The sequence below is a fragment of the Natator depressus genome, chromosome 5 (assembly GCF_965152275.1).
Source record: "Natator depressus isolate rNatDep1 chromosome 5, rNatDep2.hap1, whole genome shotgun sequence".
NCBI classification, from domain to species: Eukaryota; Metazoa; Chordata; order Testudines; family Cheloniidae; genus Natator; species Natator depressus.
Genome location: NC_134238.1, coordinates 5,089,778 through 5,111,069, shown reverse-complemented (window position 1 = coordinate 5,111,069; position 21,292 = coordinate 5,089,778). Strand labels below are relative to the sequence as shown.

At 47.9% G+C, this 21,292-nt stretch overlaps 1 protein-coding gene across 3 annotated transcripts in view; it reads right to left on the bottom strand.

The window, feature by feature from the left end:
• Positions 1-17,921, bottom strand: part of DCAF12 (DDB1 and CUL4 associated factor 12) — a 32,288-nt gene extending 14,367 nt beyond the window's left edge. The window contains exons 1-4 of one of the 3 annotated variants that reach the window (XM_074953873.1): positions 17,623-17,921; positions 15,064-15,318; positions 2,690-2,896; positions 1,075-1,135 (exon numbers count right to left, since the gene is read on the bottom strand). In XM_074953873.1, coding sequence (XP_074809974.1) covers positions 1,075-1,135; positions 2,690-2,896; positions 15,064-15,318; positions 17,623-17,703 — 604 coding nt within the window. In that variant the 5' untranslated portion in view covers positions 17,704-17,921. Of the gene's footprint in view, positions 1-1,074; positions 1,136-2,689; positions 2,897-15,063; positions 15,319-15,810; positions 15,874-17,622 lie in introns of those variants that run through there. The other 2 variants (XM_074953875.1, XM_074953876.1) reach the window with 2 other exon arrangements.
• Positions 17,922-21,292: the final 3,371 nt, after the last annotated feature.

Below are 21,292 nucleotides of genomic sequence, written 5' to 3'. Positions count from 1 at the left end.
GAAGGCTGAGACCAATAGTAAAGGAAAGCTATAATCAGCTAGAAAGAAGTGTGAAAGCAGGACCAGTCTCTCTGCAAGACCAATGCAGTTCAGAGTTGACCAAAGATTGAAAATAAGCAGCTTTAAAAAGCACCACTGAGGCTGCAGGTGGTTTCGCGTGGAGCTGCACCCACAGTCAAGCCCAAATCTCCCTCTCTACGTACAGAGGAATGGTATCCAATATTTAATGACTACAAAAGAGATTTATTAAATTGTATTAAACCTTACCTACTAAAGGAGCGGAATCAAGTACTGCACCACATTGTTCAGTGTTGGAGAACATGTTCCTGGAGACTTCACATCTCCACAATCAAGATTTGCTTTACTTTATTTGTTTTCCAGTGACATCTACAATAAGCACGGATATGCAGAAACTTTTCCGAGTGGGATACATTCTCTTCCCGATGCACACTAAGAACTAGGTTAGTGGGATTTAAAGGCTCTCAGTATAACTACATGGGTGCGGAGGTCTAGGGTTATTTTTAAAGCACGATTTAATGATTTCATTGCATGTAAAGACATTTGCTGTCTCTAAAGAGTTTAGATACAGACCTGGTTGAGACACCATCCACCTGCAATTACACACACACACACACACACACACACCTTTTAGCCTCCAACTACACTTCAGGTTGAATCATGTCCATTCAGGGCTGTCATGGTTAGAGGTGCCCATGTTCTAATAAGGCTTTTTGTTTGTAGTGTGGCCAGTACAGCAGTTCTACAGCCATGCTGTACCATCCACACTAGAAACAAAATGCATTAGAAAAAGGATGCTCCTAGCTAGATCAGACAGCTTGGTGCTACCATGATTATATTTCAAGTGTAGCTTGTGGTTTTGTTTCACAGGGTTTAAACTGGAAGCATGAAAAAAAAAACTGGGCTCCACTGTTCCTCCATCAAATACCATCTCCCTGACACTCTGACCACCTCATCAGACAGCATGTACTTAAACAGTAGCACTTTGCAGTCTCTCCTTAAGACACGGACATTAAACCACCACTCTCTAAAAGGCTTACGTTAAGATAAACTTACCAGAAACAGCCATAGTATCACTGATCCAGGCAATAGAAAATATCCAGTCTTTGTGTCCGTCCTGAAGGGGGGGGGGGGGGGGGGGGGGAGAAAAAAAAAAAAAGATAAACACACTGATAAATCTGACAGGCTGATTTATGTTACATACCAACTGCTAGCAAATGTGCAACTAGTCGTACAGTTTACCTTGAACAGGGAGTTTGGTTTTTTGTACAGCAACAAAAGGAAAGCCCTATTTAAAAAAAAAATAGACAATTGTGATGGCAACACCACAAAACTTGCAAATTTTAGTTTATTACCTTAAACTACTTTTAACTTACTTTTTGAAATAGATTTCAAATAGACAGTGGCCCTGTAACATCAGTGGTGAGTAAAGAAGCCTCCTGATGAAGATTAAACTTCATTCAGTTCCAAAATTTAAGTTTGAAGAATCAGATGTTGCACTTAGATAGGTGCATCCCTTACTTTTGAAAAACAAATCACATTTCCTGAGTATTTTCCTCATACACACATCACTACTATTGATGTAATCAATTGTGTTCTACATTTTATACGAAGAAGCTATTAAAAATAGTTATGTATTTACAACCCATGACACTGCAGCTCTGGAAAAACAGGTCAGGCTGGAAATATGGGTGTTCCACACACAATAATTACCCATGTAGTATAAAGCTAGATAACTCAAGGGCTGCCCCTGTAGTCTGTTCACAGACCTGTGGGCCTGACACTCTTTTGACTTCAGTGGGAGTAATTCTGCGTAAGAGAGGTTGAGTCACAGTACTATGCAACTGAATAGCAAGGGACGTCCTAGAAACCTGAGAAGTGAGGCTGCTCTGCAGTTGGTTATCACCCTAAAACAGCTGTCACAGACATCATGACCTCAGCTGCTGTGACTCATTGATGCTCGTGAAGGTCCTGCCCAAGAACAAAGCTCTCAAAAAGACACTCCCTTTAGCTTTGTTTTTTAAGAAACTTTTCTAAAAGGTCATAAGATTTATTTATTTAATTTATTTAATGGAGCATGGTGCAGTTTACATCATATGCAGGCAAGAGCTACAGAGTTAGAACTAACCAACAGAGCCCAATTCTGTCCTCAGAATCCATGTGCAAGTCTCACTGGCTTAGGGAAGAACTCATTGACGCCCCCCGACAGTATCATCTCACAATATAGTTTTTATGCTAAACAGCCTGGTTTATGCCTCAGTTTACTGCGTGTGAAATTTCAGTTTTCCGTTAGCAACTTAGGATGTTGCTAATTTCTAACTGAAGGGTAACACTTGTAGTCTCCAAAATGGGTCTGTTGGGGGATGTGGCTTACTAAGAAGCTCTTTCTACAGTGAAGCCTTTGCGAGAAGATTGCTTATTAAGGATAGAATCAAACCCCAGGATCAGCAGAGTAGACTCGTCCCTTGCACGGTTTGCCTGTTCACTCTTCCAGACTAAAAGGAAGATTTTTAAAGATGTGCACAGACCACATTAAACAGGGATGTGTCCATATCTCCAGTGCATTCACCCTGACACTTAAATTCTACATGAAGTGAGATTTCTGACCTTGGACACTTCACTGTAATACCTACTGAGTGACTCTGTACCTTGCCCAAATACATTAACTTACATCTCCCACACAGACAGGATCAAGTGTAGGCAGACGATAAATCGCAAGGCTGTTTGGATTGTCTCCTCCTGTAGCCAAGAGTGTCCTTGAAGGGTTCAGCTCAATTGCATGAATGCCACAGCCCTGCTGGTTTACCATATCAGGTTCTCGGTCTTTCAGAATAGGAATCTTCGTAATTTGACCAGTCTGGACATCTACCACAAACAGCTGAAAGACAGATGTACGTGAAGTTGTAGAGACAGAGCCATTGAACCAAATTCACGTCATAAGTTTGAAGAGAAACAAAATGGCAGGTCATTTGATCCACTCTTGATCCGAGTTATGACATTGTCGGTTCTCATAATGGTGCTTAAATTCAAAGCTAAGCCACAAAAATGTATGTTCAAAGAAATGCTACAAGTGTGATTAAAAGAGACAGAGTTACCTTAAAATCAGATGCTAAAAAGTTAACTTCTTAAGTCTTACCTGTAAGAACAGAAGTCTAACACTCAAGACAAAAGTGTTAAGTTGACTGTTTCTTTAAATCCAAACATAGGACACTTAGGGTATGCCTACACTGCAATTAGACACCTGCACCTGGCCCATATGCCAGCTGGCTCGGGCTAAAGGGCTGTTGATTTGCAGAGTAGACTTTCAGGCTTGGGCTGCAGCCTGAGCTCTGGGACCCTCAAACCCGAACATCTACACTGCAATTCAACAGCCCCTTGGGCTTGCAGGGCTCAGGCTAAGTTAACTGTCCCTTTTCATCACACTTGTAGCATTTCTTTTAACATACCCTTAGTATCAAAGGCTTTTAAGAAGCTGAATTAACGAAATGGAAAAAAGAACAGGAAAAACGTTTTGAAATTATCACTTTGCCAGACACTTCTATAATGGGGTCAGCACAATTATTTCTGGTGCTTAGAATAAAGTTTATATTTACATATCATTTCTTTGTCAGTTGCCTCAGAAAACTAGTAATTCTTTTCCATTCCCTAATAAGCATCAAATGATAAACATTGAGTTAAACCCAAACCATTTAATATAATTGTAGATCTTACAGTTGCTATCCCACACATCTACACATCTGTGTAAGCCAGAGAAGTCCAACTCATTCTGTGGAGAGGGATGAAATCCATCTTTATTTATGATAGGAGAGTCTAGGACTCCATACTACTTTCAATACACAATGGAGTTCCCACTGTTACCAATGGGAATTTTGCACAGAAATCAGAGTAGAATACAGCCTTTACAGAATATCTGAACATTGCAACTTGTTCCGTGTTTACTGTCACATTCCGCACCACTCTCCCTAGGACTATGAGTATTTCTTCCCTTTCCCCAAAGCATGGTCTCCCCCCTCGTGTCCTACTTTCTTCCAGCAGGAACTCCCAGTTCCTATCCTCTTCTTTATTTCACCCATCAGCAATTAAATAAGTAGTGCAACCATGTGCAAGTGCCATCACTAGGCTTTGAGGCTAGCACTCTAGTGGGATTAATGTGAGATAGTGCAGTTCACTCCACTCAGAGTAATTGAGTCAGAATGCCTGCAGACTCAGGAAAACAGCGTTGCATTAGTTACACCTGGTTAATTTTTGGAAGGTTTTCTTCACAACTGTGTGTTAGAAACATCTTTAAAAAAAATAAAACCTTTGATTCTGTGGAATCTGAATACGCCACATGCATCCCATCAATATACCATACAAGCTGCATTGGGCACCCAGGGCAGGCATTTGACACTGTAGGTGAACGTCTAAAAAACCGACACTAATGCAAAACCATTAGGGCCCCACCAAATATCTACAAGAGGGCTGAGAAACTAGCCCACACACATAAAAGGACTTGGAGAAACAATGCCAACGTTCATGGACACCCAATCCTTCTGCTTTAATTTTTTTGGTCTTCCATGCTTAACAGCATTCGCCTACAGCAAGCAACCAAACTAACATGTTTTAAGTTTTAATTTGTTGCTCATGCTATGAGCCTGTGACAGTACACTACCCTCCTTCTGTGCCAGCCTGTTCTGTCAGTCCCGTTCTATGTTTCCGGTTCTCTTTCTCCCTCCCCAACATATTGCAGATGAAATCCCTTACTTCTACGGCATATCACTGTTTTCTTAAATTCCACTGCAATTATAACAAAAAGATATTTAACTGTGTTAAGGATTTGTACCTAAACCATAGACTATAAGCTCTTAGAGGCAGGGACTGTTTCTGTGAGGTGCCCAACACATTTTTGGATGATCTAAAAATAATTAAGGCAAAGAATAAAACAACCGGAATAGCTTGAGTTTAGCACAGTAACCAAGACCATTGTGGGGGAGCAGGTGTGAAAAAGGGGAAGCGGTGGCCGATTTTCAATTCGCACTATCAAGTGCCTACAGGTCTTTCTGGTTTCACTACATTTGCTCATGATCTAGTAAGAATCACAGAATAATAGAAGTGTAGGACTGGAAGGAACTAACAGGAGACTAAATGTGTCTCTGAACTGGCTTTAACACAGCCAATCAGACGGATGCCCTGCTGTCCAACAGTGCAAGAAGCAGGAAGGCAGAACCCGTGATCCTGTTACTGATTCATGCATTCAGAAGTACGAAATGTTTGGCTGCTTTAAATTAAATATATATTTTTTTAAACCCAGCACATTATGGCATCTAAACTGTAAGTCAGAAATGCCCTATTCCCCATCATTTGCTAAACGTCCCAAACAAACCGAGGATATCAGTGTGACTGAAAATAAAAGTATGGATGCAAATGCTCTTCCAAGTGTCTATAGCAGTCTGGTCTCTACAATGGTTAAGAAAGTTCTGGAATGGCTACACTATACAACCCTAGTGGTTTTCCCTTCTTACCTCCACATCTCAAGTGAGGATGAGAACCCCTCCCTCAATAACTCACCTTTGGGTGGAACTTTCATCCTGGTCTGGGGCTCAAAAACCACAACTCATGGGGCAAGCTTATGCTGACATGCTCAGCACTGGATAGCTGCCTGTACCTGAAAGGTTAGTTATATAGATTTGTTTCTTTATTCTTTAACTTCTTCCATAAACTTATTAACTAGCAGCAAAGAGTGATTTATATCAATTGTCAGTATGCAGTAACATGGCATCCAAGCTTTAACCAGACAAAAGAATGCTTTGACAACTACCAGGAACCAGAGGATCACACCTAATTTGTATCAAATGGAGCAGACTCAAGCTGTCCAGTGGGGAACAGTCTTGCACTAGCACAGAAACAGACTGGATGACCCAACAGACCTTTCCCATCTCTAGCTTCTATGATTCCTCATCTCTGAATTAGAGGTATAGGCTGCTCAAGGATCAAGAAGAGAATGCCTGGGTCAATGCAAACATGGAATGCTGGGATTTACAGTTGCCACAGCCACACCCCTTTAGCTTATGGATACTATGGCTAAAGCCCTGCGCAGATACAAAATTTCTATCCACATTTGATCAGTGATCCACAAACATGGTCCGTGGATATCTGCAGATTTGCAGTGCTCTAGCTATGGCTACATTTGTCCCCATCCTATTGCACCTTCTTCAATTACTAACTTTATGCATTCTTTAGAATTTGTATTACAGTAGCACCTACAAGCCCCAGCAGCAATCAAGGCCTCGTTGTACTAGGTGATATATCTGCACTTGGGGGAGAGTTCCTGCCTCACAGAGCTTACAATCAAACTAGACCATACAAAGGAATTATCTCCACTTTGCAGTGGGAGAATTGAGGCAGACAGCAATTAAGCGAGTTGCTTGAAGGTCACACAGTTAAGCCTTTGGCAGAGACAGAAGTTGAACCCAAATCTCCAGAGACACAGGCCAGTGCTTTTACCACACAATCCATCCTTCCTCTTTTAATAAACTACTTAAATCAGTTTGCAAGTTCTTCTGTCAGTTCCATTTTGGTTCTTTACCAGTCTTTCAGAAACAGCAAGGAAGAAAGCCAAACTCATCAGTATGTTATACATAGCCACATGACTTGCATGCCCCATTTGATCTTTTGTAACCAAAAATGTCCTACAGTCAACTCAATGGCATTTCTTGGTCTGTAACATGATACTGTACATTTAGAACACTCCATCTGATAAATTCCAAAATTCTAGGGAATGCTGTATGCATCAACAGGCAAAAGTACTGATTTTGATGAAAACTGAAAAATGAGAAAGTGATTTCTACTGACTACAAACCACAGATAGCTCATTTAGTGCTGAAGACATCTCTGATTGCTTATGCAAGCTGAGCTATACACCCAGTAAGATGTGTGATCCTCTAGTTAATGTACTTTCTACAAACGCCATAAGTGGGCACAAACTTAAATTTATACATTACCAGGTTTGTGCATGAATACTGACTGATAGCATCTTTCCTTGTGTGACAAATAAGCACATTATACAGTAACTCCTTGCTTAACATTGTACTTATGTTCCTGAAAAATGCAACTTTAAACAAGACAATGTTCAGCGAATCCAATTTCCACATAAGAACTAATGTAAATGCGGGGGTTAGGTTCCAGGGAAATTTTTTCACCAAAGGACTATTTTATTTTATACATACACACACACAGTATAAGTTTGAAACAAACAATTTAATGCTGTACACAGCAATGATGATTGTGAAGCTTGGTTGAGGTGGTGAAGTCAGAGGGTGGGATATTTCCCAGGGAATGCCTTACTGCTAAATGATGAACTAGCACTCGGCTGAGTCCTCAAGGGTTAACACATGGTTGTTAATGTAGCCTCACACTCTACAAGGAAGCACGAATGGAGGGAGGGGAGACAGCATGGCAGAGAGAGAGATACGTGCATTGCCCCTTGAACTATGCTGACCCCACTCTAAGTACACTGCCTTTTTAAGTAGATCAGCAAGTTGAGACAGCAGCTGCCAGCAAGATCCCTCCGTTCTGAGCCCTGTCATGCCCTCGCCATCCCCGCTCTGTGGAAATAAGGTACAGTACAGGAGCAGGGGGGGGGGTGTGTGTGAGGGGGACACCCTGACTTTAGCTTCCCCCTTTTACTCCCTCCAGCCCTGCACAGTAAGCGGGAGGCTCCGGGGAGCAGCTCCAAGGCAGAGGGCAGGAGCAGCACACAGCATTGGGGGAAGGACAGCTGAACTGCCCGGCAATTGATAGCCTGCTGAGCATGTGCTGCACAGGGAACTTTGGGGAGCGGGGACCTGATGAGGGGCTGCCGGTCCACCCTGGTTCCAAGCCCCCACCAGCTGGCTCCAACGGGCTGCTCTTTCTGCAAGCAGTGGACAAAGCAGGCGGCTGCCAAACAATGTTATAAGGGAGCATTGCGCAACTTTAAACAAGCATGTTCCCTCATTGATCAGCAACTTAACAACGAAACGACGTTAAGTGGGACAACTTTAAGTGAGGAGTTATTGTACTCATTTTGCACAGCAATTCTTTCAAACTCTTGCAGGAAGTAACATTGCTACCTCCGTATAAACTAAACTGTATTTGGGTTATTTATGTCAATATTTGAGTTTATTGTTGACCAGGACTGACTTACTGAAAAGTAAGGTCACCGAGAGTTGACAGTAACTTTGTCAAACCAGAATGGAAAGTGGTTTACAGTAAGATTATGCATTAGACTTCACTCTTTAAACTTGTAATATTTCTTTATGAAAAGGTCAAGCTCTCAAACTGGTAGGACTCCCTCACAAAAGAGATTCGAGCAAACAAATCTCAGTACCTCCAGCATAAAACCCACTTATCAGTGTGGCAGTATTGGTGCTTCTTAAAGGATAGATATAAAGAGAGGGTAGTGGCCTTATGGATCAGTTCATGGAGAACTGAACGGGCAGTGTAGAACTGGCACATTAGTTTGAGAAGCTAACAGATAGGCAGAAAGAGACCGCCATCAGTTCTATGCCATGTGATGGGCACAATAGGAACCTAGATAGAAATGACAACAGCAGGGTATAAGCCTGCTTGCAAACTTGAACACCAGTTCTTAGTACCAGAGACCAAAGGTCACATTACACCAAGATGGTGTCCCTAAGACACTCAGCAATTTGAATTACAAACTGTTTTCAGGTTGGGGTGATGCCTGTCAATGAGGGAAGAGTGTTATTGTTCTATCTGCTCCACACTGAAGCCCAGTTTGTCAGTTTCTCATGTGCCTCTCCCATTGTGTTTAATTCCAAGAGGCTGTCAAGACAGTTAATATTTTTAAACAGATTGCAAAGGATGCAGAGGGAAAAGACTGAACCTACCAATGGGCATCAATTTTGAGACCCCATCACTATCTGCTGAGAAATTCCAAAACAGAATTTGAAGAAAAATATTAATGCAAATGGATGCCGTCATGCAGCAGGTGGCAGAACAGCAACTGCTTACAGGTACAAAAAATGGTCACTTCACTATTTATTAACATGCAACTGAAAGAACGGGTCTCCTTTAGAAGCTCATTTGCACAAAGTCAGATTTAGTCTGTTCAGGAGGCTGCACCTTCAGGTTTACAAACTCTAAATGCAGGCTTACAAGAGAAGAGACTGAAACCCTGATGCCAGGGAAGAACCCCCTTCTCCTATATCCTCCATTTCAGACACATAGGGTATGTCTACACTGCAGTTAAACACCCACGGCTGGTCTGTGTCAGATGACTCAGGCTTGCAGGATTCAGGCTATGGAGATGTTTAATTGCAGTGTAGATGTTCAAGACCCTGAGAGAGGCGAAGGTCTCAGCCCAAACGTCTACACCACAATTAAATAGTCCTGTAGCCCCCCCCCCCCCCCCCGAGTCCAAGTCAGCCAACATGGACCAGCCGTGGGTGTTTAATTACAGCATACAGATACTCTAAGAGGTAGAGTAGAAAGTAAATTGGCTTGCAAAGGAAATATTAAACCATGCTTTCCCTCAGGAGCTATCAGAGCCTGCATCCAGACAAGGGGGAGAATTACCACATACACACTCTAGTAACCAAGTGCTGCAACGTCAGGAGCCCCTTGTGTTCCTCATGATTATTTTGTCATTTAAAAGGAAGATGAAGTGCTCTTATATCTGATCACCACCTGGTCAGCTCTGGCACAAACCCAGGACTGAGCACATGGGACTAGTCTGCTGATCTCCTTAAGTACAAAGGAGATTGGGCCCAGTGCTGACATATGGCCTGCACAGGCCACAAATATTCAAACAAACAAGAGCTGGTGACTTGCAGCAGGACTGCTGAGGCTCTGAACACAACACAGTAATCACCTAGGGGGAGAAAGAGTTTCTAATGGGCATCGAGCAAGCAAACCACTCATCGCTTTGAAAAGCCATTTCAGAAACAGTAACAGCCAATAAAAGGAAAACTTGAGGTTCTGCGACTTAGCTATCAGTCCTGACAGGGAGCAAGAAGAAATTGAAGAGCAAGGCATGTCATCTCCCTCTGCTAGGCAGGAAGCAACTGACAACCAAGTCCATTAGGTAAGTGGAGTGACATCACAGCTCTAATATTTTCCTGTCTGAGCTTACAGTAAGTCCCCTGCAACTTCTACTACAAACAACAACAGTGTATGTTCAGGTAGATGTTTTGAACCTGAAGTTTGGGGGGGTAGGGGGTTAGTAAAAAGACCTTTCCCCAGAGCTATGAAGATTAAAGAGAGAGGCCCCCCCAAACACATTGAAGTTCAGACAGTCCAGCACCCTTTATGGTACCACAATGTTGTCTCCAAGCACCAAATCTAGTCATCTCCCACACAGCCCTGAACTTTCTCTCTAGGTTTGTTTGCAATCATATCCATCCCTGCTCCTCTGCCTAAATATCTGGTACCAATCGTTGGTATTTAGATACTGCCATATGTGCCTTAAAACATCCTTTGACAGACACATAAAAGTCTCTCAGTTTGGGGGTGAGGAGCAGTTGCTAGCTCTATTTGGTTATGTGTACTGCAGTGGCACCTAGAGAGCCCAACCAAGGGACAGGGTTTGTGACGGAATGCAGCCCTTTCACAGAATATCAGGGTTGGAAGGGACCTCAGGAGGTCATCTAGTCCCACCCCCTGCTCAAAGCAGGACCAATCCTCAACTAAATCATCCCAACCAGGGCTTCGTCAAGCCTGACCTTAAAAACCTGTAAGGAAGGAGATTCCACCACCTCCCTAGGTAACCCATTCCAGTGCTTCACCACCCTCCTAGTGAAAAAGCCTTTCCTAATATCCAACCTAAACCTCCACATACCCTACACGCTATTGTAATACTTTTTGTACAAAGTATGCCTTGTGAGGTATCATTTGAAAACTCACTATTTGCTGCTCACTGTTCGGGTAAAATGAGTGGCAACCCTGAAGTTATAAGATACCCCCAAATGGCATTAACAACACATTTCAAACCCCATAACCCTTCCCAGAGAAGGGCTAGCAACAGTTCTGTCCGAAACAAAGGAGTATGTGCTCTACTTTCAGTTGTATTCAAGCAGTAAACAGCGATCAAGCAGGAAGGGAAACAAAGAGAGCTCAGGTGAGAAAAAAGCAGCAGGGACCATCCTTCTGCATAGACACTGTCTCCTGGTGCACAGCTGGAAATGTTTTTCAAGAAGTGGACTGAAACTATAAAAAGGAGGAACAAACGCCCCAAAGGACCCTTCTCTCTCCCTGCCCTTTGCATTCACTGCACCTGAAGTGACAAAGGAAACATCTGTTCAACTGTGGAAGAAAGGGTCCTGACCTACAGGGTTTGGTAAGTAAGACTGCTGAAAGCATATGTTAAGAAACTTTGCTTGAATCTGAAATAGTTTGTTAAGCTATTAGTAAATGTTTTATCTTTATTTTTCTTGTAATAATTTTTTACTTTAATGCCTCATTACTTGTACTCACTTAAAATCTGTGTAGTTTATAAACTTGCTTTATTGTTTTATCTAATCCAGTGTGTTTAAATTGAAGTGTCTGGGTAACTCCACTTGGGGTGACAAGTTGTGTGCATATTATTCTTTTAAAGAAACAGTGGACCTAATATAATTTGTATTGTCCAGGAGAGGGCTGGGCAGTACAGAACAGACATTTCTGTGGGAAAATCCAAGACAGGGGGTGTACTGGATCACCCTGCAGCATAACCAAGGCTGGTTGGAGCCAGAGTGTAAGCCAAGTGTGGCTGGCAGCCTAGAGTTACATACAGACAGGGTGTGGCCGGCATACTGGAAGGCTGTTTGTGAGCAGCCCAGGTAGCAGCTACTTCAGCAAGGCATTGTTAGGGCCCTTCATTTTCTATTTTATTTATTTTCCAATAATGTATCGTGTTTATTACCACCACAACAAACCAGGTGAAAAAACAGTGGAAAAAAAATATTTTTCTGGGTAAATATTGGGGTTTATTTTGGTGGACGGAAGAAGTATTCAGTAGATTAATGCTTTGATTAATGGAATTCAGTGTAGTTTGCTGCAGAACTAAAACAGAACGCAAAACACAATGCCACCCCTGAGTTTAAGAAAGCAATACATCTCCAAATAAAACTTCACTTTTTCATTTCATTTTCCATTTCACAACAGTTTACTGTTGTAGACTTAGAACTATTAGCCTATAAATATTTAGCTTGAATAACTGGGTCACACCATTTGCAGCAGATACAGGAGAAAAGGTTGAAGTTGAGCGTTTTTTTTTTTAAACTTTTGAATACTTCCTTGTGTTCTGAAATGTATTCTTCTACAGATTTTTGTTTCCTTCCCATTTTGTGTGTCAGATCTTTAAACTGGGATCTGCTAACAGCTTTTAATATGTATGTGGCGAGTGTGATATTCATCACTACGCTCACATGCAAATGCACTTCAGAGCTTGTGTGTGTGCGTGCCTGTTTATTTACTGTGTGTATCTTCTACATAGCCTTACTTCAACAGGCAGCTTTGCATATAAACAAACTAATGTGTTATTGTAATAGATATATCTCATGCAATTTATTGCATTTTCCTAATAAAACAAGTTAGTGAAAAATCAGAACAAACAAATACTTTTTGTAAAACCCGGCATTTTTTCCTGGTAAAAATTGGTTTACGCTGAAAACAAAGCGGCTTAGGTATTGTAAAGCACCCAAGGTTGCAGGGCAGAGGTGACAGTTGCTCGCTGTATTTGGTTATGTGTATTGCAGTGGCACCTACAGACTCCAGTCAAGGGACAGGGCCCCACTGTGCTTGTCACTGTACAATCATGACAAAATAAGAACTCGCCTCAGAGAAGTCGTAATCTATTGTGTGTTTGAGTTCTGGCAGAGATACTAGGATAGAATCCTGTCTCATATATATTAGTAACAAATACAAAATAGATGCCAAATTTTATTTAAAACTTGCCATTTGTGAAATCCACGATACTTAAGGACAATGACTGAGCTCTTAGATATGCAAGAATATGTACAGGGATATTTATAGGAAAAAATTAAGGACCCAGAGACTCAGACAAGAAGTTACTTTTCTATCCAATAGAAGCTGTAGCAACTGATAGAGCTGTCCATGTTCCTTACAACATTGCTTATGAAGTGACCAACCATATACACTGCAGATTCATCAGAAACAAAGCCACAGCTAACATTGTGTCAATACATTTTCATTTTATGGTGAAAAAGTAATTTTAATTTTGTTATGGTATAGCCAAAGGCAGCTTACATACCAAACACAAAACACTGTTGATGGGGTTTGTTAAACTTTTCATTAAAGTAAATACTATGAGCTAAATCCTTTACATTAGTGTAAACTACATGCAACTCAACTGAAGCTAATTAATTACTCAGATTTACATCCCATATAGCACAATTTAGCCCTTTGTGGGAATAAGTTAACTTTCCTATTGTTAGTGCACATCACTACAGTGCATGGAAAATTTTCTAGTCCTGATTTTCTAATTAAATGTGTGGTTTAAAACCCTACTAAATATGTACCATAAAGTGGCCAAGCTAGAGCGGCTATAAGAACCTTCATTTTTGCATTTCCTTAAGGTTTCAGTTATGAAGAAGCAACGTTGCCTTCCGTCTTTTGCTTTTTCTCTTTTAGTAAAGGATATTAAGCCCGTGCTGTGTATTGACATTTAAATAGCCCCCATTAGTCTCTGGCTTTTACACCTCACTGGGGTGAGGGCATAACAGCAAGGTTAGTTTCCCACTTTTACTTCTCAGCTTTGGCAACAGTTTTCCACAAGACTGTGTTAACAAGGCAGCAGCCCATTTGTACCTATGTCATGTACAGATAAAAAGTGCAGAATGAAGCAAAAACGGCTGCAGCCCTGTAAGATCTACAATTCTCATGCAAGGAAAAAAAGATTTTCTAAGCATTTGTTGAGTTTTGCTAAAGTCTCCCTCATGTAAACTGTCCCAGCAGCAGTCCCAGAGCAGGAAGAATGTAAGTGGAGAGAGGATAAGGCATTGTTAGGCTCTGCTCAAGAGTTATTTAAATGTAGCTATTTTAATTTATCTAGCTAGGCAGTAGTTCTCATTAAGAGATATTACATGCCAAGTTTTCTAAATTCAGCCATTTTTGTTGTAGCCATCACTACAATAGCAGAGTTATACTTTTTTTAAAAAAAATTGAGAAAATGCATTTAACTGTAATTGGTAGAAATAGTAATTTCCTCACATTTTGCAAAATGTTTAAGCTAAAAAAATCAAAGTTAAGTCAGCTTCTCATATACCATGCTGTCTAGGTGACTTAGTGCTGTGTCATTTATCAGTTTGCTCCAGCACATACTCTCTTTTTGTAAGTCACCTCAACTTAGCATAAGGCCAACATTTATTCCTCCATGAAGCTTCATGTAGCTTGATATGTGCAATCCTGGCCCCAATTTTGTCAATGGACTTTTGCAATAACTTCAGTGGAGCCAGGATTTCATCCAACAGAAACGTTTATGTTTTTATTTACTTAAAACATTTCACTTTAATATTCTCTGCAGTGTTTGAAATCCAAACAATGCAGCACTAAGAACCTGAAAATGTTTAGCTTCACCAGAAACAAATGAAATTAAACTAGTTCACGTGCCCAAATGGAATGAAGTTAACAAAAGTAAACCAAAATGGGAAAAAATGGATATTTAAAATTGAGTTTAGCAGTCTATGACCATAAAATTGAGAAAATTTTGCATTTAGGTGTATGATTTTTTTCTTCACAGTGTCCCTTTAAAAGCACTTACAGAATATGGTACACAGAGAGCAACATGTACAAGAATGAGTAATGAGAAATGGAGCCTTATTTTATTATTAGCCTTAGTTACCAAACCAGACTACACTTCTAAAGTTACCCTCCATAAAAGCCAATAATGATCAAATCTTGCCATCCTCATGACAAAAACCAAGACTCAACTGTGCCATCGTTTTTCCAACAATAAAAGTAGTAAACTCCTCTGATGGAAAGGAGAAAGGCTGGATCTACACATAGGCCATGCATGAAAATAGTAGTTGTAATTATCAGAGGGGAAAACAAGTAAGTCACACTTACTGTGTTGCATTTTGTCCCACACACCACTTGTCGGTGGTTCAACCATTGAGACGCAAAAACTTTATTAAGGGTCCCAAGATGAAATTCTCTCTCTTTCAGGAGACTGGGAAGTTGCTGTGCTGCATATCCATGCAACAAACGGTGGTAGCTGGATTCATTCTGCAGCCGAACCTCTCTGCCTTTCAGGTAGTACACCAGAGACTTTTTTACTGGGGGGAGTCTTTTCCTTTTATGAGCTGAGTGATCCCAGCCATACTGTGAATGACAATCAAAACTCAGTGCTGTCGTCACAGTGTATTTTAAATAACTTCCTCTTTAATACAGAACCATAAATTATCAATGAACAAATGAAATACTGTAACCTACCCTAAAATACTATACAAGAGAGTTAAACCCATCCCAGCATAAACTTCAGCCATATATGTATTTTAAAATTCTTAATGTGTCAGGCAACTATCGCTGCAGGGATGTTGTACACCAATTCTGACTGTAGTGTGCTGCTGTTGAAATGAAATTTAAAAGATGCCTATGAGCAACAGGAAATCCCAAAGCACTCTCAAACAGCTGAAAGTATCCCAAGTCAAGATTCCTGGTCTAATTATGTACATTTCGACTGAAATGTATCAAACCCAGACTGCTGGGGGGGGAGAGGGGGCGGGGGAAGGGGTGTTCCAACAAATAGCTTCCCCATTCAAACACAAAGGGGGAGCGGTTTTTTTAAAATGCACAGCCTGGTTCAATACAGACCTGGGTAGTAACCTGAGCTCCAAAGCACCTCCTCCCACTCCGTTTACAATCACTCCGGAGCATCGAGCACTATTGGCCTGCCACTGACTGAAAAGGAGGGATGGGTGGGTTTATCAGGACCCGGAGGAGTGAGTTTCCTACACAGGAGCAGCCGCGCCCGCCTCCCTGCGCCCCAGGCCCCGGAGTGCGAGTCGGTTACAGGGTTCGAACGCTCGAACCCAAACACGGGCAGCAGCCGGAGCCGCTCGGGACCTGGGGATGGGGCCGCCCGGCACCTCGGCCGGGCGCCGCTCCCCTGGGGGCCGCCCAGACACCCGGCAGCCAGCTGACACCACAGGGCCCTAAGTCCCCGAGCAGGAGGCGCCCAGCAGCACGGTCAGCAAGGAAGAGCAAACCCCGGCGGCCCTCTGGCACCCCCCCGCAGCAGGCGCGCCAGGACCCAGCCTCTCCCCCGGGGCGGGGGGCAGGGGCCAGGAGACCCAGGGCCCAAAGCCCCCGGGGCGGCACCCGAGCGAGCGGCAGGAGGCCGGCCGGCCGGGACGGAACTAGCTCATCCCCTCGGTTACTCCCCACCCCGCCCCCCGTGTTACCAAGCCTGAGCCCCGGGGAGACTTAGCGCCCAGCCCCGGTACCTGCTCCCCGCATTGCCCATCTAGTGTCCCTCCGAGCCTCCTGTCCGCCCCGGCCCCCTCAGCCCGCCCCACCGCCATCGCTGCCTTCCCCGGGCCCCCGCCTCCCCTTTCCCTAGGGCCGACTCCCGCCCCGGGGCCCCGCCTCTCCTGTCCGGGGGGCCCGTTACCTGCACCCTCTGCAGCCCCCCCCGCATCCCGGGGCTGACCCCAGCCCTTCCCCCTCCCGCGCCGGCACTGACCTAGGCCCTGCCCTTTTCCTCCGACCCGAGCACGGACCTCGGGCCTTCCCCCCGCAACGTTATCGGTCCCCTGGACCCAGCTCCCCCGCGCAGCGTCCGCCGGTCTCCGGGCGGGGGGCTCGACTACCCGCTCCGCAGGCAGGACCGCTTCACGCTCCCATGAGCCCCTCCCCCCGTCACCCGCGCCCCCCCGGCCGACCCCCCCCCGGTACCTGCTCACCCCCCCCCCAGCCGCTCCCCTCCCCCCCGGTACCCGCGTCCCCCTGGCCGAGCCCCTCCCCCCGTCACCCGCTCCCCTCCCCCCCCCGATACCTGCTCACCCCCCCGGCCGCTCCCCTCCCCCCGTCACCCGCTCCCCCTGACCGAGCCCCTCCCCCCCGTCACCCGCGCCCCTCCCCCCCGGTACCTGCTCACCCCCCCCGGCCGCTCCCCTCCCCCCCCGGTACCTGCTCAACCCCCCCCGGCCGAGCCCCTCCCCCCCCGGTACCTGCTCAACCCCCCCCGGCCGAGCCCCTCCCCCCCCGGTACCTGCTCAACCCCCCCCGGCCGAGCCCCTCCCCCCCCGGTACCTGCTCAACCCCCCCCGGCCGAGCCCCTCCCCCCCCGGTACCTGCTCAACCCCCCCCGGCCGAGCCCCTCCCCCCCCGGTACCTGCTCACCCCCTGGCCGAGCCCCTCCCCCCCGTCACCCGCTCCCCCTGGCCGAGCCCCTCCCCCCCGTTACCTGCTTCGCGCCCCTCCCCCCCGTTACCTGCTCCCCTCCCCCCCGTCACCCGCTTCCCCTGGCCGAGCCCCTCCCCCCCGTTACCTGCTCCCCTCCCCGCCGTCACCCGCGCCCCCCTGACCGAGCCCCTCCCCCCTTTACCCGCCCCCCCCTTAACCGCGCCCCCCCGGCCGAGCTCCTCCCCCCGGTACCCGCTCTCCCCCGGCCGCGCCCGTTACCTGCTCCCCCCGGAGCCCTCCGGGCGCCGCCGCAGTGGCAGCCGCCGCTTTCCGCTTCCTGCTAACTGTTTTCCTGGCCATAGTAGGCGGGGGAGACACCGAGGCCCGGGCCCCACATGGAGCAGGAGGGGGAGGCGGCCGCCAGGGGACGGGGCATATAAGTGCGGGGGAGCCGGGCCCGGTCACTCTCACCGCCCGCAGGCCCAACAGGCTTCACGGCATTTTACGCCCTATTGACAAGTTTACGGCCGAGCTCCCGTCGCGCGGTTTCCTAGCAACCGCCGAGACGGGGCAGCGCGGAGTCGGGCGCTCGCGGCGCAACGCCCCGCCCTGCGTGGTTGCTAGGAGACCGGGGTGGACGTGCGCGACTCAACCCCCCAGGCCTGCCTCAGAGGCCTGGTGTTCGGCCCGCAAGGCCGCGCAAGGCCTGCTGTTCTGACGTCAGAGCCTGTTCCTGCCCCGCGGCCTGATCCCCCCGCCCTCGGCCTATCTGCCCCTCCGCGGGTCCGCCCCCTCCGTCCCAAAGCGAGAACCCCGTCTGCCCCTGGGGGCGACCCCGCTCTTCCGTCCCAGGGTGATCCCCCCCGCGCCTTCTGCCCGTCTGCCCCTGGGGGCGACCCCGCTCTTCCGTCCCAGGGTGATCCCCCCCCCGCGCCTTCTGCCCGTCTGCCCCTGGGGGCGACCCCGCTCTTCCGTCCCAGGTTGACCCCCCCCCTGCGCCTTCTGCCCGTCTGCCCCTGGGGGCGACCCCGCTCTTCCGTCCCAGGGTGATCCCCCCCCCCGCGCCTTCTGCCCGTCTGCCCCTGGGGGCGACCCCGCTCTTCCGTCCCAGGGTGATACCCCCCGCGCCTTCTGCCCGTCTGCCCCTGGGGGCGACCCCGCTCTTCCGTCCCAGGGTGATCCCCCCCGCGCCTTCTGCCCGTCTGCCCCTGGGGGCGACCCCGCTCTTCCGTCCCAGGGTGATTTCCCCCCCCGCGCCTTCTGCCCATCTGCCCCTGGGGGCGACCCCGCTCTTCCGTCCGAGGGTGATCCCCCCCCGCGCCTTCTGCCCGTCTGCCCCTGGGGGCGACCCCGCTCTTCCGTCCCAGGGTGATCCCCCCCCCCCGCGCCTTCTGCCCGTCTGCCCCTGGGGGCGACCCCGCTCTTCCGTCCCAGGGTGATCCCCCCCGCGCCTTCTGCCCGTCTGCCCCTGGGGGCGACCCCGCTCTTCCGTCCCAGGGTGATTTCCCCCCCCGCGCCTTCTGCCCATCTGCCCCTGGGGGCGACCCCGCTCTTCCGTCCGAGGGTGATCCCCCCCCGCGCCTTCTGCCCGTCTGCCCCTGGGGGCGACCCCGCTCTTCCGTCCCAGGGTGATCCCCCCCGCGCCTTCTGCCCGTCTGCCCCTGGGGGCGACCCCGCTCTTCCGTCCCAGGGTGATTTCCCCCCCCGCGCCTTCTGCCCATCTGCCCCTGGGGGCGACCCCGCTCTTCCGTCCGAGGGTGATCCCCCCCCGCACCTTCTGCCCGTCTGCCCCTGGGGGCGACCCCGCTCTTCCGTCCCAGGGTGATCCCCCCCCCCCGCGCCTTCTGCCTGTCTGCCCCTGGGGGCGACCCCGCTCTTCCGTCCCAGGGTGATCCCCCCCCCCCGCGCCTTCTGCCCGTCTGCCCCTGGGGGCGACCCCGCTCTTCCGTCCCAGGGTGATCCCCCCCGCGCCTTCTGCCTGTCTGCCCCTCGGTGCGACCCCCGGTCTTCCGTCCCAAGGTGATCCCCCCCTTCTGCCCCTTTGCCCCTCAGTGTGATCCCCGTCTTCCATCCCAGGGTGATCCCCCCCCACTTCTGTCCATCTTCCCCTCGGTGCGATCCCCGGTTTTCCATCTCAGGGTGATCCCCACCCTTCTGCCCATCTACCTCTCAGCATGATCCCCATGTCTTCACCACCTCTGGGTGATCCCCCCTTCTTTCCATCTACTCCTCGGTGGGACCCCTGGTCTTCCCCCTCAGGGTGATCTCCCCTCTTCTGTCCATCTGTCCCTCAGCGTAATGCTCCTTCATCCCTCCCAGGGTGATCCCCCCTTCTGCTGCTTGGTGTGACCCCCTTATCTTCCCCCCCAGATGATCCCTCTTTTGCCCATCTGCCTCTCAGTGTGATCCCCTTCTGCCTCGTCTGCACCCAGCATGACCTCCCCATCTGTCCCCCCAGTGTGACCCTCTTCTCTATCTGTCCCTCAGTATCACTCCCCCATCTGCCTCCATTTACCCCCAAGCGCAACCCTCCCATCTGACCCCAATTTATGCTCCACTGTGATTCTCCCATCTCACCCTGGAGTCCCTCTATCAAAAAGAGAGGAGCTGCACCAGGACATAATGCATCTTCTCAGGTGGCAAGCCTAAATGTTGCAGACCTAGAATGACCTACAAGTCCAAACAGCCCAGACTTCCTCCTCTTTGCAGTCCTTAGAGAACTCCATAGTAGCAGCTCCCTACTCCTCCCATCATACTACATGGCATCAGGGGCCACATTCTTACTCCTACCACTTCCCTCCGGGTCTGAGGGACCACCAGGACAACTATAGCTTCATATAAACCAGTAAGGATTCTCACAGGTCAGAGTATGGGTAGCTATGAGGGACTACATTTGTGCACTGGAATGGGTAGAAATGGACAGCTCGGGCTGGCCAGGGCTCCGGCCAGACCAGGTCTCCTCTGGGCAGGTTTGGGGGAGAGGCTCTGGCTGGCCTGGGGCTCCTCTGGCCGCAGGGGGGAGGGACACAGGGTTCCTCTCGGGGGGAGGTCTTGGCCTGGCTGCGGGGGGTGGGAGGGGGGAAGGGTCTCGGGGTTCCAGCCACAGAGGGACACAGGGGGTCTCAGGACTCTAGCCGCAGAAGGGAGCAGGAGGTCTTGGGGCTCTGGCCGTGGAGGGGGACAGGGGGTTTCATGGCTCTGGCCGTGTGGAGAGGGACAGGGGGTCTCATGGCTCTGGCCATGGGGGAGGGGCATGCCGGTGCAAGGGGTGGAACCAGTGGCTAGCCTCTCCAAAGGGGGGCTCCACCTGCTGCCCATGGCCAGCACAACTCCTGGTGGTAAGACAACTCCGAACTACTGTTCCCGCTTTGGAAAAGAATCTATCTCCAGAGTGGCCAGAGAGTAGCCAAACGGGATAAAAAGGCTAAAAGCTTATAAACATGTTTACAACCGAGGTCACTCAGAGAACTGCCCGGTCTAGAATCTGGTGACTGTGTTCGTGTTAAATTGGATGGAGAAAAAGGACGGACAACTCCAGCTGTCATAAAGAAAAGGAATTCAGCACCCAGGTCATACATGATCGGGATTGGCAGTGGAGAGTTCAACAGAAACCACTGACATCTATAGTTCTTTTCCTCAGAAAGAACAATCAGCAGAGCAAACTCTGCAGATGCAGGTGGAGAACAAGAATAATAATAATCAAGGATTCCAAACCGACACAGCCAGTCGTTGCAACTAATGGACAGCCAGATGACCAAGTTGTTACATGTTTGGGTTGTGTAACTTGAAAACAAGTACAGTTCAGAGACACTTAACAGACTGATACGTACTGAACTTCAAAGACAGTATGATGGTTGTAAATATTGTAAATGGTAGGGATGTAGAACTTAAAAGGGGAGATGTTCAGCCAATAGGTGGCACTGAGTGCAAAATACCTTATTTAAATTAA